The sequence below is a fragment of the Lacerta agilis genome, chromosome 6 (assembly GCF_009819535.1).
Source record: "Lacerta agilis isolate rLacAgi1 chromosome 6, rLacAgi1.pri, whole genome shotgun sequence".
Lineage (NCBI taxonomy): Eukaryota > Metazoa > Chordata > Lepidosauria > Squamata > Lacertidae > Lacerta > Lacerta agilis.
Window position 1 is genome coordinate 68,083,394 of NC_046317.1, and position 18,394 is coordinate 68,101,787.

An 18,394-nucleotide genomic window follows, 5' to 3' on the forward strand; every position below is an offset into this window, starting at 1 on the left:
TTTTGTGGGTTAATTATTCAAATGAAAGTGAAGTTTGCTGCTTATTTTCAGTTTCAACCGCTTGGACTTGCCGCCATACAAGAGTTATGAACAACTGAAGGAAAAGCTGTTGTTTGCAATAGAAGAAACAGAAGGATTTGGGCAAGAATAACAATTGGGGAGAATTTGCACCTGAAGAACATTAAGTCATATATGGTGTGAGTTCTTCACTGCCTCTGCTAGTTGCACTTCTTAATGTAAACAGGACTTGACCTTGATTTATTTAAACAATTGCTAGTGTGTAAGTAAATGGATGTTATCCTGCCATTTTATTCCCACTAATTATTGATTTCTCCTGAGTCCCTTTGCGAAATCCAAGAATGATACAGCTATAAATGAAATCTTCCCTAACCACAGGCTTCCTGTACTTCTGGGGTTCTGTCTTGGGTCATGTTCATTAACTGGAATGTGTTCTTGACTTTTTTTTTTTTTTAAATGTTACTCTGTTATAGTAGCGTCTTTTTGCTGCTGGTGCACTGGGAAGTCCATTGGTAGCTGCCATGGTGCACCACCCATCCTATTGCTAACAGTGCTTCCTTGCAATCCGACTCTGGAGGTGCTGCAAACAGATCCATCGCTTATGGTAACTGTTTCTTACCCAAGTGAGATCTAACTGTGTCTGCCTTCCAAACTTTATTCCCGCATCATCTCAGTTCAAGCTGCAGAGTAGGACCTGAAAGGCTAATGCACGCTTACAGAGCATAGCACTTTTATTTATTTAACCATGATGATCACATTCCTCAGGTTTATCCCTACATTTGAATGTGCTTCTTCAAACCTATAGGAATTTTAACTTATTCTTGACTAATTCTCAACTTTAGTAGCGAATTTAAAAGAGAATACAAGGTCTCTTGAAAAGGCAGCAGCTGGAATTCATTTCCAGTCCTGTTTGTAGGTGAATGCCTGAAATGAACAACTCTTGTTTTCCTCAGAATGAGGGAATACCACTTCCAAGTGGTGGTTGAAGCATTGCCGTGAAACTGCCACTTTAATTTCTCTGGGGCTGCAATCCTGTGCACATTTGCTTGGAAGTGAACCTCATTGAGCACAGTGAAACTTACTTCTGAGTCAACATGCATTGAATTGTATTGTAGGAAATGGATGTGCAATAGTGGAATTATTGAAAAAAATCCAACTTTTACATTGGAAAACCCACCCAGTAACCCTTTAGAGGATGGAGACTGTGCATCTTCTAGGCTAGCACTTCTTACGGGCAGCTTGTGCAGCCCTTGATTTTAAATCTGATTTGCGCTTCAGTTATTTATATTATCACAATTTCAAAACTTCCATTGTAGCTTACAACAGTACTTAAACTACACTCCCAGTTTTGGAACGAAAGCACTTTGTTCTTTGCCCCAGCTTGGCTGCCTTGTATCCTTTCCTCCAGGTTGTTATAATTCTGTGGTGTGCATGCAGCTCTGAAATGGGAGAAGTGATGATATTTGAACCGGCAGTAGTGCATGTTGATAACTATATACTTGCATTGTTCTGCTGTGCACAGGCAGCAAAGTTTGAAAGCTTGCCGCAACAGTTGAAGATCAAACATTTTTGTCTTGGTAACAAATATCATCTTCCCCATCCAGACTTGGAGGGGTGGGGGCAAGGAGGTAGGGAGACTTAATTCAGGGCTATTGTAAGCTAGTGGGCTCAACCATTTTTACAACTGTCTGACTTTAGGACTCTTCTGTGAAGTAAAACAAACAGCCCATTTCCCCTCAGCTGGAGCTTGCAAGAAGAGGGTAATAGAACATGCTCCCTTTTCCTCCCTTTCAGTGTGTCTTCTAATATATAAGTTTTCCCCTTACACAAATGGACTACTGCTTCTGTGGGTAGAGGGCGCATGTGTGAATGCTGGAGATATGTCTACCTATGCCACCTATCAGAACACCTGATGGGTGGTATTAGAAATATAGCTTATGGAGGAGAAAAAGCCTTAGAAATATTTTGTTTATTGATTTTAATACATCTTAGATAATTAACAATTACAATACAGAAATGAAATGAAGTAACCAAGAGTAAGCTATGGAAAATAGTCTGTTCTCCATAATGGCTCATGATTTGTTTAGGGACCTAGGAATATTGTTAATGTATAAATATCATTCAAAAGGCTTTCTGCCCTATATTTTTAAAATAAAGAGTAGTTCTAATTGAAATAGCTGAAGCCCTAGTTCTATAGGGCGCGAGGCTGTTTAATATTTTTATGGCTCAGATGTTTAGTTCAGGAAAAAGTAAAAGCTTGTATATATTTTTGCAGTCTGGGGGTCTAGCTTCTTCAATTTATTTTAATTTAAATGGCATGTTTATTTGTCTTTACTGCTGTATTACATGGGTAATGGGGGCTGGATATCCCAAGCACAAGAAAGTATTTTGAACACTCAAAACTGAGGATATTTAAGAAATGGAATCTTGACCATGAAGTATTGTTAAGAGATTTGTTGTTAAGCATTATGCTAGCAATATTTCTAAGATCAGAATGAAAACTTACTTTTAAAGTCCCTTTGCATTGTAAATTCTAAATTCTGTTATTTTTATGCCATGTAATGTTGCAATAATAAAAAGTAATTTGAGCAGTTGGCGCACTCTTCTCATTGTGGGAACCTGGGAGACTTGTGGAAGCACAGTTTGGTTTGATGGGCGACGGACAGAAATGAATTGGATTGCAACAAGTCTTTTCTGCAAATATTAAGACTTGTCTGCTTCAAACAGCTTCAACAGCATGTGGACAGCAATAACAACCACATTCTGCTGCATTGTGTGATAACACCACAATCTGACTGGAAACATTAATCAGTTATTTGAATTTTTGCCTTATGAAAGTATGTATTTCAGCCTACAGATCTTAATTTTTTCTAAGCCTTATCTTTCTGGAAAGCTCAGGATAGGTTGTATGGAATTTACATTTCCATTTTTTAGTGTGTGAGGTTTCATGATAAGCCATTTTCATTGTGTAGAGTTCTTGATATTCATCATACATACACACTGCAGCGGGGTTTGAATTGAAGCTCCATTCAGTGCATTGGTATCTCCAGCTCCTTTTGTGATGGTCTGTCACACCCCCCCCCCCAAATCATTGTTATGTATATGTGCCCTAGCTAACTAGTTTATGAACTGGGATCAGAGGCACTGGATTGTAAAATACTGTACTGGAATCCCATTGTTAAATTTTCCTTGAACTGTAATTTCAAATACTCAGGTAACTGTAAAAGTCTCTCACCAAGTCAAACTTTTATAAAAGTACTGAAAAGCTGGTGGTTGTTGTCATTCCTTGTATGGTGTGAAATGTTTCTCTTAAAAACCTTGAAACAATGCAACAACAGTCACTGAGCAACATACATTCACTCTAATCGTCACATAAATGGAATTGTGTATGTTATACCAAATGTTGGGTTTTTTTTTATTTGTTTTTACCAAAGTGGAGCCAATTCCACATCATTTACGCTTCCTCTAGGTTAAAGTTTTCTTTTTATTTCACACTGACATGTGTGCTTCATGGACTTTGAACACACACTTTGTAGCTGTCTGCACAATTGTAATTCTCTCCTATCCTGTTGACTCCTTAGTGAACTAGTCTTAGCCTAGGTTGCCATTGTGAGGTGGAGATACTGTGATGTCACTGTCAGTGACAAACCAGTACCAGGAAATATTGTTGCACATCAATCATAGGCTTCCTGTTTTGATGACAAAAGCTTTTGTGTATGTTATGCTCTCACTGTCGTTGATCACAAATGGATCAAAGTGTTGCATCCAGTTATAACTGAGGAAACCCATTTACATTGATGTACTTCCCATATCCAAAACTTCTACATTACTGCAAGTCCTTGTCCGCAGGTAACTGCATTTTAGTGACATTTGTTTGGAATTTTTCTGTTACTGGTATAGACGTAACAAAATAAAATAAAAAATTCCTTCCAGTAGCACCTTAGAGACCAACCAAGTTTTGTTCTTGGTATGAGCTTTCGTGTGCATGCACACTTCTTCAGGCACACGAAAGCTCATACCAAGAACAAACTTGGTTGGTCTCTAAGGTGCTACTGGAAGGAATTTTTTATTTTGTTTTGTTTTGACTATGGCAGACCAACATGGCTACCTACCTGTAACTGGGTATAGACGTGTATTTCCTGGCCACGTCACTAGATGGCAGAATAGCACTTGAATACTGCAGTCCCCTTCTCCTTGTGCCCTCCATCTTTCCCAACATCAGGCTCCCTAGAAAAGACCCTGATGTTGGGAAAGATGGAGGGCACAAGGAGAAGGGGACGACAGAGGATGAGATGGTTGGACAGTGTTCTCGAAGCTACTAACATGAGTTTGGCCAAACTGCGAGAAGCAGTGAAGGATAGGCGTGCCTGGCGTGCTCTGGTCCATGGGGTCACGAAGAGTCGGACACGACTGAACGACTGAACAACAACAACAACTGCAGTGCCAAACAGCCGGCAACAGTTGTGTGCCCTCTGCTAAATCAGGGGTGACTATCCTGGGGCCTTTTAGGTTTTGTTGGGCTCAGACTCCCAGCAGCCCCATTCAGCACAGCCAGGGATGATGGGAACTGGAGCACAGCCATTTCTAGAAGTCCACAGGTTAGCCGATCCATGCACTAAAATAACGTGCTTTTAAAACAGGAGTTAATGAGGAAGCAAGGCCTCATGAGGAACAACACATTTACAGAATGAGGATAAGCATGGTTATTTATTAAATGTTATAGTTGCTTGTTTTTTTAAAAGGCTTTCAAGTGACCTACATGGAAAGATACACACATTCTATCATGGGGGGAAATGATAGAAAACATGGAACATCTCATACGGTGTGTTAAAAACCACACAAACCCCCTATCATTGTGATAGAAAACTTTGGCAATGCACTAAAAGTGAAACAAAAATCACCAGCAGATGAAACCAAACCTCAAATACCAACACACCCTAACCCAGAAGTCAGCTATGTCAACCCTGTGATTTGTTTGGTTTTATATTTGATCTCCCCACCACAGCTAGAAGCCTGGTTTCCAGGCCAGCTATTGCAAATCAGTGGGGTGTGAGCCTGTCCAATGATCCAGTGGCTGCCCACTTCCTTGCAGGGAGAGCAGCAGCAAACGCAGATCAGGGAGAGATGGCAAAAGTTTACCTGCTCTGCAGTTGTCCCAGCTGCTGCAGCTCCCCTGCTGCTGCTGGTGATACCAATAAGCTTTGTGGGGATTTCTAGGTACAGATGGGGATGTTACCATTTCCTGCCACCCAACCTTGCCCTTAACTCCGTGGCTTGTAGCTGTGCAAGAATTTGAGAGAGAATGAGGGTGGGTGGTTTGCAGAACTTTTCTCTCAATTAAGAAAATCACTGGTACCAGTGTGTTTCCTGGATCAATTTAAGGGGTTGGTATTGATCTTTCTCAAACCCTAATCCAGGGTTAGGTAACCTGCACCCCTCCCTAAGTCTTGTGTCCCTTCAATCCCAGCAGCCCAATGACAGCTGAAAAGTCACAGATCACTTAAACGATTTGGGGCCTGGTTTTCCCAAGGACTGTGTGAACCTATAAAATACGAACCTATATTTTAAGACAATCTTCCTGCTGGGTCATTCAATTTAAACTTGGGTGGTTTTGAATACCAGAAGCAGCCCCCCCACCCTTTGGCAGTGGCATGAAGACTATCTCCCAGGCGAAATTTGTCAAGCACCCTCTCCACACCACCGCACCCCATCTGTTTTTAAGCGTGCTTTGAAAGTGTTCCATAATGCTTGTTCTCTTTTAAGCCAATCTTATGTTCAAACACTAAATTACTTACTGCTTTCTTTCTTTCTACATACTTCTACATCCCCCAGACAGACCTAGGTAGCAAACAAACTCTTTCCCAAATCCAAAATAATCTTCTTCTTCCCCATCCAATTCCTATTTTAGCCACCGCGAGAAGGAGAGCAAGTGTCCCCAAGCACCATCCCGTGGGCTTCAAACGAGGGATTTGACCTGGGTTTACTCTCAGCTCTGAAATCACGCTCAGTTTTCTTCCCCTTGAGGTGCTACCGACGCCTCTGTTTGAGCTGCTGGATCGTCCAGTATTACGCATTTTCCTCCTTCACACGCCAAGTTGCAAACACCCATTCTGTGTTTATGGAGAGCCTTCCAAAGCAACGATTCATAGCCGCCACCCCTACTTTCCCCCACCCCCACAGAATGTTTTCCTACAAGAGGGCGGTGTAGGAAATGACACCCGGTCCCTAAACTTGGGAACCCGCCCTCCCTCTCTAACGATTGGCTAAGGACGCGGCTCGCCCTACGGGGTGAGATTGGGGCGCAGGCGCGCGCGCTCACTGTGACTGGGCTCTGGTGCCAGCTTGAGGGTACCTCCCAGGGAAGGTTTTGATCTCCCCCCCTCTCTGCAAGATGGTGAGTGAAGCGGGGTGGGCGGTCTGCTTCTGCTGAATTCCCCCCCCCCCCCCGTCGCAGAAAAGAAGAGACTTCCTGGGTGGGTTTCGGGTGACCAGTGGAGACTTCCTGGGCAGCTCTTTGGAAAAGTCCAGAGCAGACTCCGCTGCCGCCTTGTGATGTGCCACACCCGGCCAGCTCCTGCGCGCCACGGGGTCCGGGATCAATGGATGTGGCTGAGGGGCCCACTGCATTTACCAGCTCTTTTCTTTTGCTGTTCAGCTTCTCTCTGATCGCGTGCATTTCCATGGCCATCCTCTTGGCATGCGGGTTCCGGGGCCTCTTACATTGTTTTCAGCAGCATCCCCATATGACCATCTTTCTGGTCCCGTATAAGAACAGGCTCATGATGCGCAACGCTCTCACCAGCACGCATTCCTGTTTAGATACATTTTGTACTCCCAGGAAGTCATGATGCGCAACGCTCTCACCTGCATGCATTCCTGTTTAGATACATTTTGTACTCCCAGGAACTCTCTCTCTCTCTCTCTTTTTGCAACATCACAATGGGGCAGGGTCTGCTGAGAGTGGCTTTCTGTTGCATTGTATTTGTTGGCAGAGCAGGGTCTGTGTTTGTGGCTGCTAGTGTCCAAACCCACGACTTTTGCCCCTGCACAACATTTGGTCCTTCAGTGTACTTTGTATAGAATTCTGCAAAATGTATAGATTCGGGATAGCTGAATGTGTATATTATTACATTAAAATCACTTTAGCTCTCCTTTCTGTCAAAAGGTCTCTCCAATTGATTATTATATTTCTATGCTGCCTTTCATTCAGATGAATCCCAAAGCGGCTTACAAACGACAATAATGTGACAACATAATAGAGCATCGTAAATACAGCATAAATCATACAGAATAAGCACACCGAATACAGAAATACACAGTATTGCATTACTATTGCCTGTTGGCCATGTGTATAGAAGGCAATGCATGGGTGTTCCATGGTGCATATATATTTGCATTTATAATCTACCTTTTCTCCATCATGGAACCTAAGACTGTCAACATGTCCTTCCTAAGCAGTCAGCCATCTAGGCAGCCACTGGTCAAACCTTCACAGTTCCAGCATGGTGGTGGCCTCATGTACCATATTTGTTGTTGTTGTTCAGTCGTTCAGTCGTGTCCGACTCTTTGTGACCCCATGGACCAGAGCACGCCAGGCACGCCTATCCTTCACTGCCTCTTGCAGTTTGGCCAAACTCATGTTAGTAGCTTCGAGAACACTGTCCAACCATCTCATCCTCTGTCGTCCCCTTCTCCTTGTGCCCTCCATCTTTCCCAACATCAGGGTCTTTTCTAGGGATTCTTCTCTTCTCATTAGGTGGCCAAAGTACTGGAGCCTCAACTTCAGGATCTGTACCATATTTACTTGCGTCTAATGCACCATCAAATCTAATGCACACCTCAATGTTCAGAACTTGGAAAAAAATTGCATGGCAAATGTAAATGTGCCATCAAATCTAATGCACACCTTAATTTCCGCAACATAATTTGGCCAAAAAAGGTGAGCAGTGTTTCAAGTGTGGGCACACCATACATTTGAAGTATGATATTGAACCTTGTGTTCCCCTATCACTTCTAGTATAATAGCAAACTCATGAGCTGAATGCTGCTAGCATTGTAGCCAAGACTGACAAAGAAGAGGGGAAGCATCAGCCTCTGCAGGGAACCCTCTCCCCCTTCCCTGCCAGGTTTGCAGAAGTTTGAAAAATATATAACCTCATTTTATGTTTGAGAATGGGGCAAAGGGCCTGTTACCACATATTCAGATTGCATATAGAACTAAACATTTTTTTACTTGATCATGGTCAGGACATGTCTAGTTTGGATTTTGTGCTCTGGATTTTGATTGCTCCAGGCCACTTTACTTGTTTCCTTAACCACTGGCGCCTCTCCATGTGGTTGTGGTCATGGCCCTCCTGGCTGCAGAGATGAAGTAGTCTCCCTAATAACAGGTTTGTCCTTGTCTAGGCAAAATTATCTGCAGGCAGATACCTCTGATGGGTACCTTTGACACAGTTTTGTCAAAATAAGTGTATCGTGGCACCTGAAAGACCTAACTAATTTATTATAGTATAAGTCCGCATTATCAGATGCATTGCATTATCCTGAGTTGCAGGTGTGTGTGTGTGCGTGCATACACACATATATATATATATATAGAGAGAGAGAGAGAGAGAAAGAGAGAGAGAGAGAGAGAGATGGTGTATGTGTGTGTTTAACATGATTAATATAACTAAGTAATTTAGACAAAACAATAAAGCATGCATATTAAAAAAAGCAAAGTCAAACTTTAAAATCAAAAAGACAGAAAACTTATTAAAATATGGGCAAATTCAGCACTTTTATGTGCAATTAAAAATCCTTATCTAGGTAGACATGCCTAAACAAAACAAAAAGAGCATTTCAATATATATGTGGGGATGTGTGTTTGTATGACCAGGGCCTGGGAAACCAGAGTTCAATTCCCCACTTAGTTACAAAGTTCACTGGGTGACCTTGAGCCAGTCCATTTCTGACCCTAACCTACCTCTTAGAATCATCTACATGCCATTGCTGCTGAACCATGAAACCTTGTAAATGACATGTCTTGGCTTGCCATAGCACCATTTAAATATCTGCACTGTGCTTCCCAGGTTGCATTCCGCAAGATACTTTCCAGCCTAAAGATGATTTCCATATAGGAAGTGATGTGTGAAGAAGCCTTTGTCGTAACATGAGAGGGGGAGACTTCTGTGCAAGATGCGCCAGGATTTCACCCCTATCATCGCACTGCCTTGTGTAACGTCTCAGCCTGATAAGCAAAGCCACTGAAACGGATAAGCGGAACCAGTTTCTGGCTTCCCGGGACTTATTGCCAGATGATGGGAGGAAAATTGTGGCCTTAAGAAAAGCTTAAGCAGACTTTGATGATATGGTGGTGCTGGAGAGAGCTGTGCTTTTGTGCTTGGAGCACGAGAAGTACCTCTCCGAACCCTCTTACCCCTCCACTCTTTCCAGATGTCTTATTACACAGCATTATTGGAAAACAAATTGCATCTTTCAAGATACGCTTGCATATTTTCTTTTTCTTCCAGGCTGAGGTAGAAGAAACCCTTAAGCGAATTCAGAGTCAGAAGGGCGTCCAAGGAATCATTATTGTTAATTCAGAAGGTATTGTGCAATTACGGTTGTTGTTGGCGAAAGCCACTCTTTTAGGCCCTGATGCTCTATTGACATACTAAATTTATCCTGTTTGTGCAATAAATTTAATAATAAATGTTCTTGTGTGGGAGGGGGGGGTTTATTAGTTTGTTTATGTTTTATTAGGTATATGTGAACCGCCACATGCTGTGATGAATGGGGCCAGAGGGAAAAGTGGGTGGAGCAATGAATGTAGATTTTACCTTTGCACAGTATACTGGTTTCTTTAGCCTTCATCCAGGCAAGGAAGATGCATTACCAGAACTCAGGGATACATTCTTACAAGGCAGAAATATTCAATGGAGCCAGTGAGGGGTGTGGTTTGGAAAAAGGGTTGTACAGTCTGGGGAGAATTCCAGGAGCCAGACAGAGTTTTCCATGGGCTACATAACACACTTGGGTTAGAGAAACCCACTTGCATGTTAGAAATGTCTGCTGTGATGCTAAGGCTACAACCCTATGCATGTTTATATGGGGGTAAGTCCCAGTGAAATCAAAAGGCATAGTACATATCTTTAAGAATGTGCTGTACCTTTGATAATGAATTTAGCAGTGCTTATGGCCAATTAATTTTGCATCTTCCTCTACAAATTGGGGTGGTGTAATGCTGCTGAATGTCTGCCTGTGTGCCTGTTCCTAAAATGTTACTTGTCTGCAAGACCCTATTAACAGTGGTGGAGAAATTTGCCATAATTACCTGCCCTTTACTGTAAGATCCCAGAGCAGGTTACAACAATGAAAACACAACATTAAAAACTAACAATCTCAAAAAAAATAAGGTGGGTCCTGAAAATATCCATCTCGGGTGTCGAAAGCCAGGGTAAATAGGTGTGCCATCAGATTTCTGAAGCACAGTGCCCCCAACCCTTACTTCCCACGAGAAACTCCAGAAGGATACTGTGATCAACAGTATTGAAAGTGGCCGAGAATGAGCAGGGTCACACTGCCCTCTTCTTTCTCCCACCAAACATCAGCAACTGGGGCGACCAAGGCAGTTTCTGTGCCATGACCAGGCCAGGCCTGAAGCCTGTCTGGAATGGTTCCAAGAAATCAGCTTCCTCCAAGCATGCCTGAAGCTGGACCACTGCCACCTTCTCGAGTGCTTTGTCCCCAAAGGGGATATCTGCCACTGGGTGATAGTTGTTTAACACTTCTTGGCCAAGGGGAGGACTTCTTAAGGAGGTGACACACCCACACCACCACCTTCTTCAAGGCAGATGGTACTTACCCTTTCTCTAGTGAAGCATTAATCGCATCCTGTACCCACCAAGTCAACTCCCTGTGGCTAGCTCCAAGAAACCAGTATGGGCAAGCATCAAGCGGGCAGGTGATCAGCTGCACTTCTTCAAGCAACTTGACCACATCCTCAGGCTGCAATAATCTAAACTGATTCAGTATAGATGGAAGGTGCCGTGTTCTAGCCACTTCCATTGGACTTGGGGTAACTGCGGCATCCAGTTTTGTTTGAATACAAGTGATTCCCCCCCCCCCTTCAGGTGAATTGCAAAGGAGGGTGTCAGAGCAATACTGTCTTGGCCAGATGACAAAAGCCCATTCGCCACTCAGAAAAGCTTTGCCATATGGCTCTTGCGGATGCAGTGGTGGCAGAGAAGTAAGCTTTCTTCACTGCTGTCACATGGTAGGCACAAGCGGAAGTCCTTGTACAGGCCTTCCGCAGACAGGGCTGGTTAGGCGTACCCCACTCTTAAGTTTCTCATATCAAACCATGTCTTAGCCTAACGTAACCACAGAATCATTTTGCACCCTGCAGGCATTCCCATCAAAAGCACCATGGATAACCCCACCACAGTGCAGTATGCAGGCTTAATGCACAACTTAATAATGAAGGCAAGGGGGACCGTGCGAGATATTGACCCCCAGAATGACCTCACGTTCTTGCGGATTCGCTCCAAGAAAAACGAAATCATGGTTGCGCCAGGTAAAATGAACAGGGAAAGCTCTTCTTTAAACATTCAGATGCCAAAGTGGAATTTCATTATCTCTAAATCTTATATGGGATACACCCTTTATCTTGTACTCCCGTATAGGAAATACAGAAGTGTGGGTTCTAAATAGTGGTGAAAGGGTTTTAGATGGGTTTCCTATCCAGATTCAAATAATATTGAAGAACTTTATCACTGATGGGGGTTTTAGATATCCTTCACAATCTTGCAACTTGGTCCTATTTATATTTTACTCCAAAGTCTTCTGAACAACTCTTGAACTTCTTCTACTTCTACTTCTACTTCTTCTTGTGCTTTGTATATAAGATGGTCTAGGTGCTACTGTCCAGTTGTGAAGGACTTGGTCTAGAAGTGAGACTTCTACAGTGTTCTATCTGTAACTGAGCCTAGAAAGCATGTTATTAAATTAGCACTAACAATAAAATACTTTTTTTAAAAAAATCTTTTTTTATTTCCTTGCAGATAAGGACTATTTCCTGATTGTTGTTCAGAATCCAACGGAGTGAAATCCTCTCAAAATGACCTTCAGTTCCTTATATTTAAATACATATTTTTATTTAACATCCAGAAATGCTGTTAGTAATTAATTGCTTGTGCCACATTAATAATGTCTGAGAGAGATTCTGTTTTTAACTGTTAAATGTAGATTCAAGGAGTATCTTCATATAACTAAAATGTAACTAGGTGAAGAGGAAAAGCAATGAAACAAGTGTCAAATATCTTTTTCAGAAAATATAATTGTACAGGACTGTTGTCTGAAATATTTATAATCATAAATTAGTTTTTCTTTTGCATCCTTTTTATTTTGGCACTTATTTAAATTTGGAATATGCTGTTTCTTCTGAAACGGATTAAAAGAATGGAAGAATCCTGCACTGTGACCTTTCATTTTTCAGTAGCCTTGAGTTTTTAATACAGAAATTAGAAGTCTTACTTATCATGAAATCACCTACACTGTCACAGTATTCCTGAACATTTGAGTGACTGAATTTGGAAACTTGTGTACGGTTCTGGTTGCCTCACCTCAAAAAGGATATTGGGAGATTTGGAAAAGGTTCAGAAAAGGGCAACCAAAATGATAAGTGGATGGAGCGACTCTCAGAAAGGTTGCAGCATTTGGGGCTTTTTAGTTTAGAGAAAAGGTGAAGAAGAGGTGACATGATAGACGTTTGTAAAATTACGCATGACCTGGAGAAAGCGGATAGAAAGAAGTTTCCTCCCTTTCTCATAATACTAAATACATAATACTTGAACTTGTGAAGCTTAATGTTGGAAGATTCAGGACAGATAAAAGAAAGTACTACTTCACACAGCACATAAACCATGGAACTCACTTCCACAGGAGGCAGTGATGGCCACTGGGTGCAATACATGTAAATTTAGCAATTGTACAGTAGCCTGGTTTCTTCGTGCACTCAGCTCTTGTCTATATCCAGGCATTATCAGAGTTCAAGGATGCATTTCAAGCAGGTACAACCACTCAAAGAGGGTGTGAAGCAGGTTGTGGCCTGGGGAGACTCCTGAGGTTCAAATAGATTTGGTGCTAGGGACTTAAGGTCCCAACCCCTGCTGCAGTAGAACTGGCCCTTATAATTAAGAGAGGGAGAGAGAGAGAGAGAGAAGCAGGAGACTAGTTGCCTTTAGAGAGGTGGAGAGGCCTATTGGTTTTTGAGATCCTGCAATGGGAGCTGGTGCTGCTGGAAATTCCACAAGGAGCCATGCTGCATTTCTTAGCCATGAAGCTCATTGACCTTGGCCAAGTAGTCATGATCTCTCCGGACTGTCTAAACTACATCACAGAGTTGTAGGGAAGATAAAATGGGGGCGGAGTGAGGGTAGTACACCACCTTTGGGTACCTGCTCATAAAAATATAAATAAGCATATGAGACCACCCCGCTCAACCTCAAAGCTCCTTCTGGCCCAGAATTCCTGTTCACATAATTAGGTTATTCTGCTTGGACTATTCAGTAGGAAGAGGGCACTCTGTACATGTTCAGCCGCATTTTACTGGGTTTATGGCATCACTATCATTAATAGGAGGGGAAAGGCCCCTTGGATTGCTCTTAAGTCGATTTGAGGCTTTCTTGCTTTGATTTCTTCCTCCTGTGGTTTATCAGAGCTGAAAGGAAGGATGGGGGGGGGAGGGGAATCCGAGGTTAAGTCCTAGAATGATGAACGGGCCTCTCCTTAGTTTAAAAGAGAGACCCGAGGCTCCCTCCGTAGCGAGGCTAAAAACCTGAGCCCGGGAAAGGAGCACTCTGTGCATGCTCCTCGCCCTTCCCCGCGCCTGCATTGTTCCCTTCCCCGCGAAGCCCAGCCTCCTCGCCAGGGCGTCTGGAGCGGAAAGAGCGCCGAGGGCTGCCGGCTCCGTCCGCGGTGCGCCGCTGGCAAGGAGGCCGCACTGCAGAAGGGGCGGGGCCGCGCACCTCCCCTTTAAGGAGGCTGCTGGTGAAGTCACCGCTGCCTTGCCAGCTCCGGGAAGCGCGGAGGATCGCCCAGCCGGCGGCAGCGACGACGAAGCAGAAGCAGCAGCGACGGTCGGCTGGCTGGCTCGAGCTGCCCGCGAGGCACCTGCTGCCCGACGTCCCCCACTTCGAGGACTCAAATAGGCGGCGTCCTCCGGCAGCCAGAGGCGGCTGTGGGGAGCTCGGTCGCGTCCCTCTCCAGCCGGGGTCTTTGGAGGCGCCCAGGGAAGATCCCACTGTCCCTGCTGAGTCGCGGCGCTCTTTGCTCACACCCCTTCCATCCCCGGCCGAGATGCCTTCGGACCGGCCTTTCAAGCAGCGGCGGAGCTTCTGTAAGTTCCTGCGTCGGTAAAACGCTCGGCTCCGAGGCCCAGGAGCAGCAGGCTGGGACAACGGGGGGGGGGGGATTGGAAGCGGGGTGGGGAGAGAGGAAGCTTATCGACGCCGTCCCGCCTACCTGACGTTTTGGGGAGCACAGGTGGGGGGGGGCGGAGGTTTGGAGGGCGCAAATGTTCGGCGCCCCCCTCGCCGCCCAAGGAGCTCTGCATTAACGCTGCCGCGGAATTACGCGGAGGAGCTTAATGTCCTTGTTTTCTTCGCTCTTGTTTTTTTCCATCCAGGGTGCTTCCCTTTTCTCCGCCTCCAAGGTTCCGCATGCTATTGGAGAGGGCGCAGTGGGCTAAGAGCTGGAGCGGGAGCCGTGCTCACACACCCCCTTGAGGTGCCTCCTCCCCAAGATTATTTAGATTTCGGCTCCCTCCAGCTCACCTGTGTCTCTCAATCCTAGGGCAAGACTTTTAACTCGTACCTGTTTGGGGTGTGCGAATTAGATGTGCCTAAAAACCCAAGGGCAGGAACCTCTACTGTTCGTCCTCTCCAAAATGTGCCCTTCGGTCATCCATACCTAAGGCATTTTCATAAAGATTCCCCCCCTCCCCCGTTAAGGAAACTTTGGTGGGGTGTGCTGGGTGACTCAACAGACCCTTTACTGGGACAGGCTGCTTTGCCCCTGGCATGTTCCCACTTTTCTCACCCGTTTTGTGGGGCTATTTTTCATGGTTTGGGGTGCGTGAGTGAAAGAACTGAGCAGTCCTCCTGACGGGCTGCTCCTCTTGCCCCCCCCCCCAACCCCACCTTCTAAAAGCAACTTGAAACTCGGTGCCCAAATTGCTGCAGGTTCCGCCCCTTGGAAAAAAAATCCCTCCCTGTCTTGGTGTATGTTCAACCCAGACCTGGAGATAAATGCGCTTTGGGCGACTCTGGGAGCTGTAGGCAGCCAGGTGACTCCCTTTGTTTTGCTTGATCGTTCAAGTTTCCTGCTGCTGAACCAGGCAGGGCAAGGAGGCAGGAAGGAAGCCCGAGGTAATTAGCAGCTGCAGCAGCCCAGCCGAACCCTAGCGGTGATGTAATGCCTACAAATGGAAAGGGGGGGTTGGAGGAAACGTTCATGTGGTCCAGCCTCTGCAATGATGGGGGCTTGGAACGCGGAGCTGGAAAGCCAAGTCCCTGTGCCAGAGAAACCCCCAGCCCTCGTAAGAGCCAAATGTGCGGTTGAAAGAGGAGCTCCGCTGGAAGAGAGCCATTTCACTCCCACTCGGGTGGAAATATTTGCTGCCTCCAATGGGATCCAAGGCACCCAGCGTGGTCCCGCCCCCGAGATGTGAAGCGAGCCCACAGTATTCCCACTTGTCATTCTTCTGTTTTGATTAATGGAGCGGGGAGTGTGGTTTTGGGTAATCTGCTGTGTCTGTAGATTTCTAGGGTCTCCAGATTATTTCCCCCTTTTGCTGTAAATATCGTAACAATACACACACAAACATAAAAAACCCACTGTAGAAGCTGAAAGGAGGGACAAAAATCTATGACTTTCTTCCCCTGTGGTTAGAACTGGGCTGTGGTGTGTGGCAGCTAAAGGGCTCCTGAGGGTGAAGAAATATTAAGATCTCTTGTTTTTCACACATGTCCACTGCCCAAAAAGTACTTTCAGAAAATGTAAAATACATGCCAGAATGTGTGTTCAAATAACTCCTGCCACACTTGTCAAATTGTCTTCAGACTGACAGTCATTAATCCTTAATCGAGGATTAGATTTAGATCTCTGTATTGTTGATATTTATACTTCTCTAACAGTTGGGCTTTGTTGTTGGCTGTTGCATTCTACCACTGTCTTTCACAGAGGATAAATAAGTACAGCGCTGGACACTTATTCCTCTCTTGGGCATAATAGTTCGTTTAAATAATAAAAAAAGGAAAGTGTCTAGTCCTTATAATCAATTGTGTAAGATAAAGCTTAACATATGGATAAAATCTGGTAGCAATTCAGAAGCCTGGGAGGACGAGCAGGATCTATAGTAATCAGGGGATGAGTGTGATGCACAGGATCTCATTTCTCCCCAAAATTCCCATCCCTAATCTCTGATTCATCTATTTTCATTCTGTTTCTCTGCCTCTTCCAGTACATTCCAATTTGGCCACTGGGTGGTGGGAAAACAAAATATTTTATGTGAAACAAGAACACATGCATAACTTACAAAATTAGTTGAGAGCACTGACGTGAGTCCACAGGGAAGTTCTCCAGCACATCCCTATTGTGATGAATTGCAGTTGTGCAAGAGCACTGCTCTTCACCTATGCCAGCCTGGGCGTTAAAATGACAACTGGCTGAGTGAAGATCAGTTGAATGCTTTTGGAGTTTTTCACCATAAGCAGGTCCTGCTGCTTCAGAATGATACTCTTTAAGAATGTTTACCAGGCAGGTTTGTGTTTCCTCCAAGAAAATGCCAGTGACTCATCAGTAGTTTTCTCCTATCATAAAGATCGATCCTGTTCATTTTCCATTACATGTATTCATTTTTTACTCAAAGCAGCTGTCAAGGCCCTTGTGTCCCCTTAATGGCTATGTCTGCAAGTGAATAGATGCTTATCAGATTATCAAGTATTTTCTAGTCATCCACCCCCTCCCTATTTTGGCATTCAATTAGACTTATATGTATCTAGGATTGCTGTGTTAAGTTTGCTGAAATGATATTGCATTATTTTCTTCTATTTTAAAGGATTACACCTTAGTTAAAAACACTTTTGTCATACAAACAATATTTCTTATTTCAGATGCCAGCTTGGAGAGTGTTGTTAGCTAGAAAGAATGACTGTTTTCAAATGCAGATTTATTCTGCTTAGAAGAAGCATTGTTATATTGTTATGTATCCATTCAACTCCTAAAATAGTGCGTTCCCTTAAACTGTTTTGTAATTTCTTTATATATAGCTGGGAAAGACTATTGACGGCAACCAACCATGGTTAATAATTATTCTCTTGGCTATCCAAAATGCTTTTTTAGTGCACACCCACAAAATAACATGGGAAGAGTCCAGCTGGATCAGAGCAAAGTTATATCTAGTCCAGGATCTTATTTTCTGCAGTGGCTAGCTTGAAGAAAACAGTCTTGCACTTTGTCTCAAGCATCCAGAGAGAGATACAGCCTTTTTTGTATATGGAGGTTTCAATTAGCTATCATGATTAGCAGCCACTGAGGATCCTCCATGAATTTATCTAATCCTTAAAAGACATTAAAAACGGCAGGGAATTCCATAAGTTAAATTTGCATTGTGTGAAGAAGTACTCCCTTTTATCTGTCCTGAATCTCTACCACTTTTCAGTGTTGTTGGGTGAATTCTAATGACGTTAAGGGGGGTATTTGTAACAACAATAACAATAACAACAACTAGGTTGTCCAGGCCACTCTGTGCACAATCTTATAAACTACTGCTCTGACCTTTGGTCCATCTCTGGACCCAGCATGAAGTGCTGGTTTTATATTTCAAGACCGTTAATGGCTTGCAACCAGGATATCTGAAATATCAAACCCATATATACCTGAACTTTGATCCTATTTGTAAGCCCTGCCCTGAGTCCCTGTGCCCAGTGCAGTGAGGAAAGTGGCTACAAGCAAGATGGCCTGCTCATTGGTGGCACCCCAATGCCCTTCTCAGAGAGACTCGCCTGGTGCCTTCTTTAAGGTTGTGCAGGCACTAGGTGAAGACCTCTTATTTTCAGAAGAACATAAGAAGAGCCCGCTGGATCAGGCCAATAGTCCATCTAGTCTAGTTTCCTCTTCTCACAGTGGCCAACCAGAGGAATGTGGGTAGCCCAAACATAGAACCAGGGTGCAACATCTCTCTACCCACTTGTGATTCCCCGAAACTAGACCATGTTTCCTAGACTTTTCAGGGGAGGGGTGATGTCCTCTGGTTTTATTCCTCTCTGTGCTGGTAATGTTTAGACTCTGTGTTTAATGACCCTTGTATCATACTTGTCTTTAACTTTCATTC

At 44.0% G+C, this 18,394-nt stretch overlaps 3 protein-coding genes across 4 annotated transcripts in view; all 3 read left to right on the forward strand.

Moving 5' to 3' along the window:
• Window positions 1–3,286, forward strand: part of ITCH (itchy E3 ubiquitin protein ligase) — a 47,625-nt gene extending 44,339 nt beyond the window's left edge. For both annotated transcript variants that reach the window (XM_033153303.1, XM_033153304.1), the window contains one exon: window positions 52–3,286. In XM_033153303.1, coding sequence (XP_033009194.1) covers window positions 52–151 — 100 coding nt within the window. In that variant the 3' untranslated portion in view covers window positions 152–3,286. The remainder of the gene's footprint in view (window positions 1–51) is intronic.
• Window positions 3,287–6,318: 3,032 nt separating this feature from the next.
• Window positions 6,319–12,469, forward strand: DYNLRB1 (dynein light chain roadblock-type 1). The gene is made up of 4 exons (XM_033153305.1): window positions 6,319–6,412; window positions 9,531–9,606; window positions 11,408–11,575; window positions 12,063–12,469. Exons 1-4 carry the CDS (start codon window positions 6,410–6,412, stop codon window positions 12,104–12,106), a joined length of 291 nt encoding a protein of 96 aa, XP_033009196.1. The 5' UTR covers window positions 6,319–6,409; the 3' UTR covers window positions 12,107–12,469.
• Window positions 12,470–14,036: 1,567 nt separating this feature from the next.
• The window catches only part of MAP1LC3A (microtubule associated protein 1 light chain 3 alpha), a 44,374-nt gene continuing 40,016 nt past the window's right edge, over window positions 14,037–18,394 (forward strand). The window contains exon 1 of the mRNA XM_033153306.1: window positions 14,037–14,398. Within this exon, the coding sequence (XP_033009197.1) occupies window positions 14,359–14,398 (40 nt within the window). The 5' untranslated portion in view covers window positions 14,037–14,358. The remainder of the gene's footprint in view (window positions 14,399–18,394) is intronic.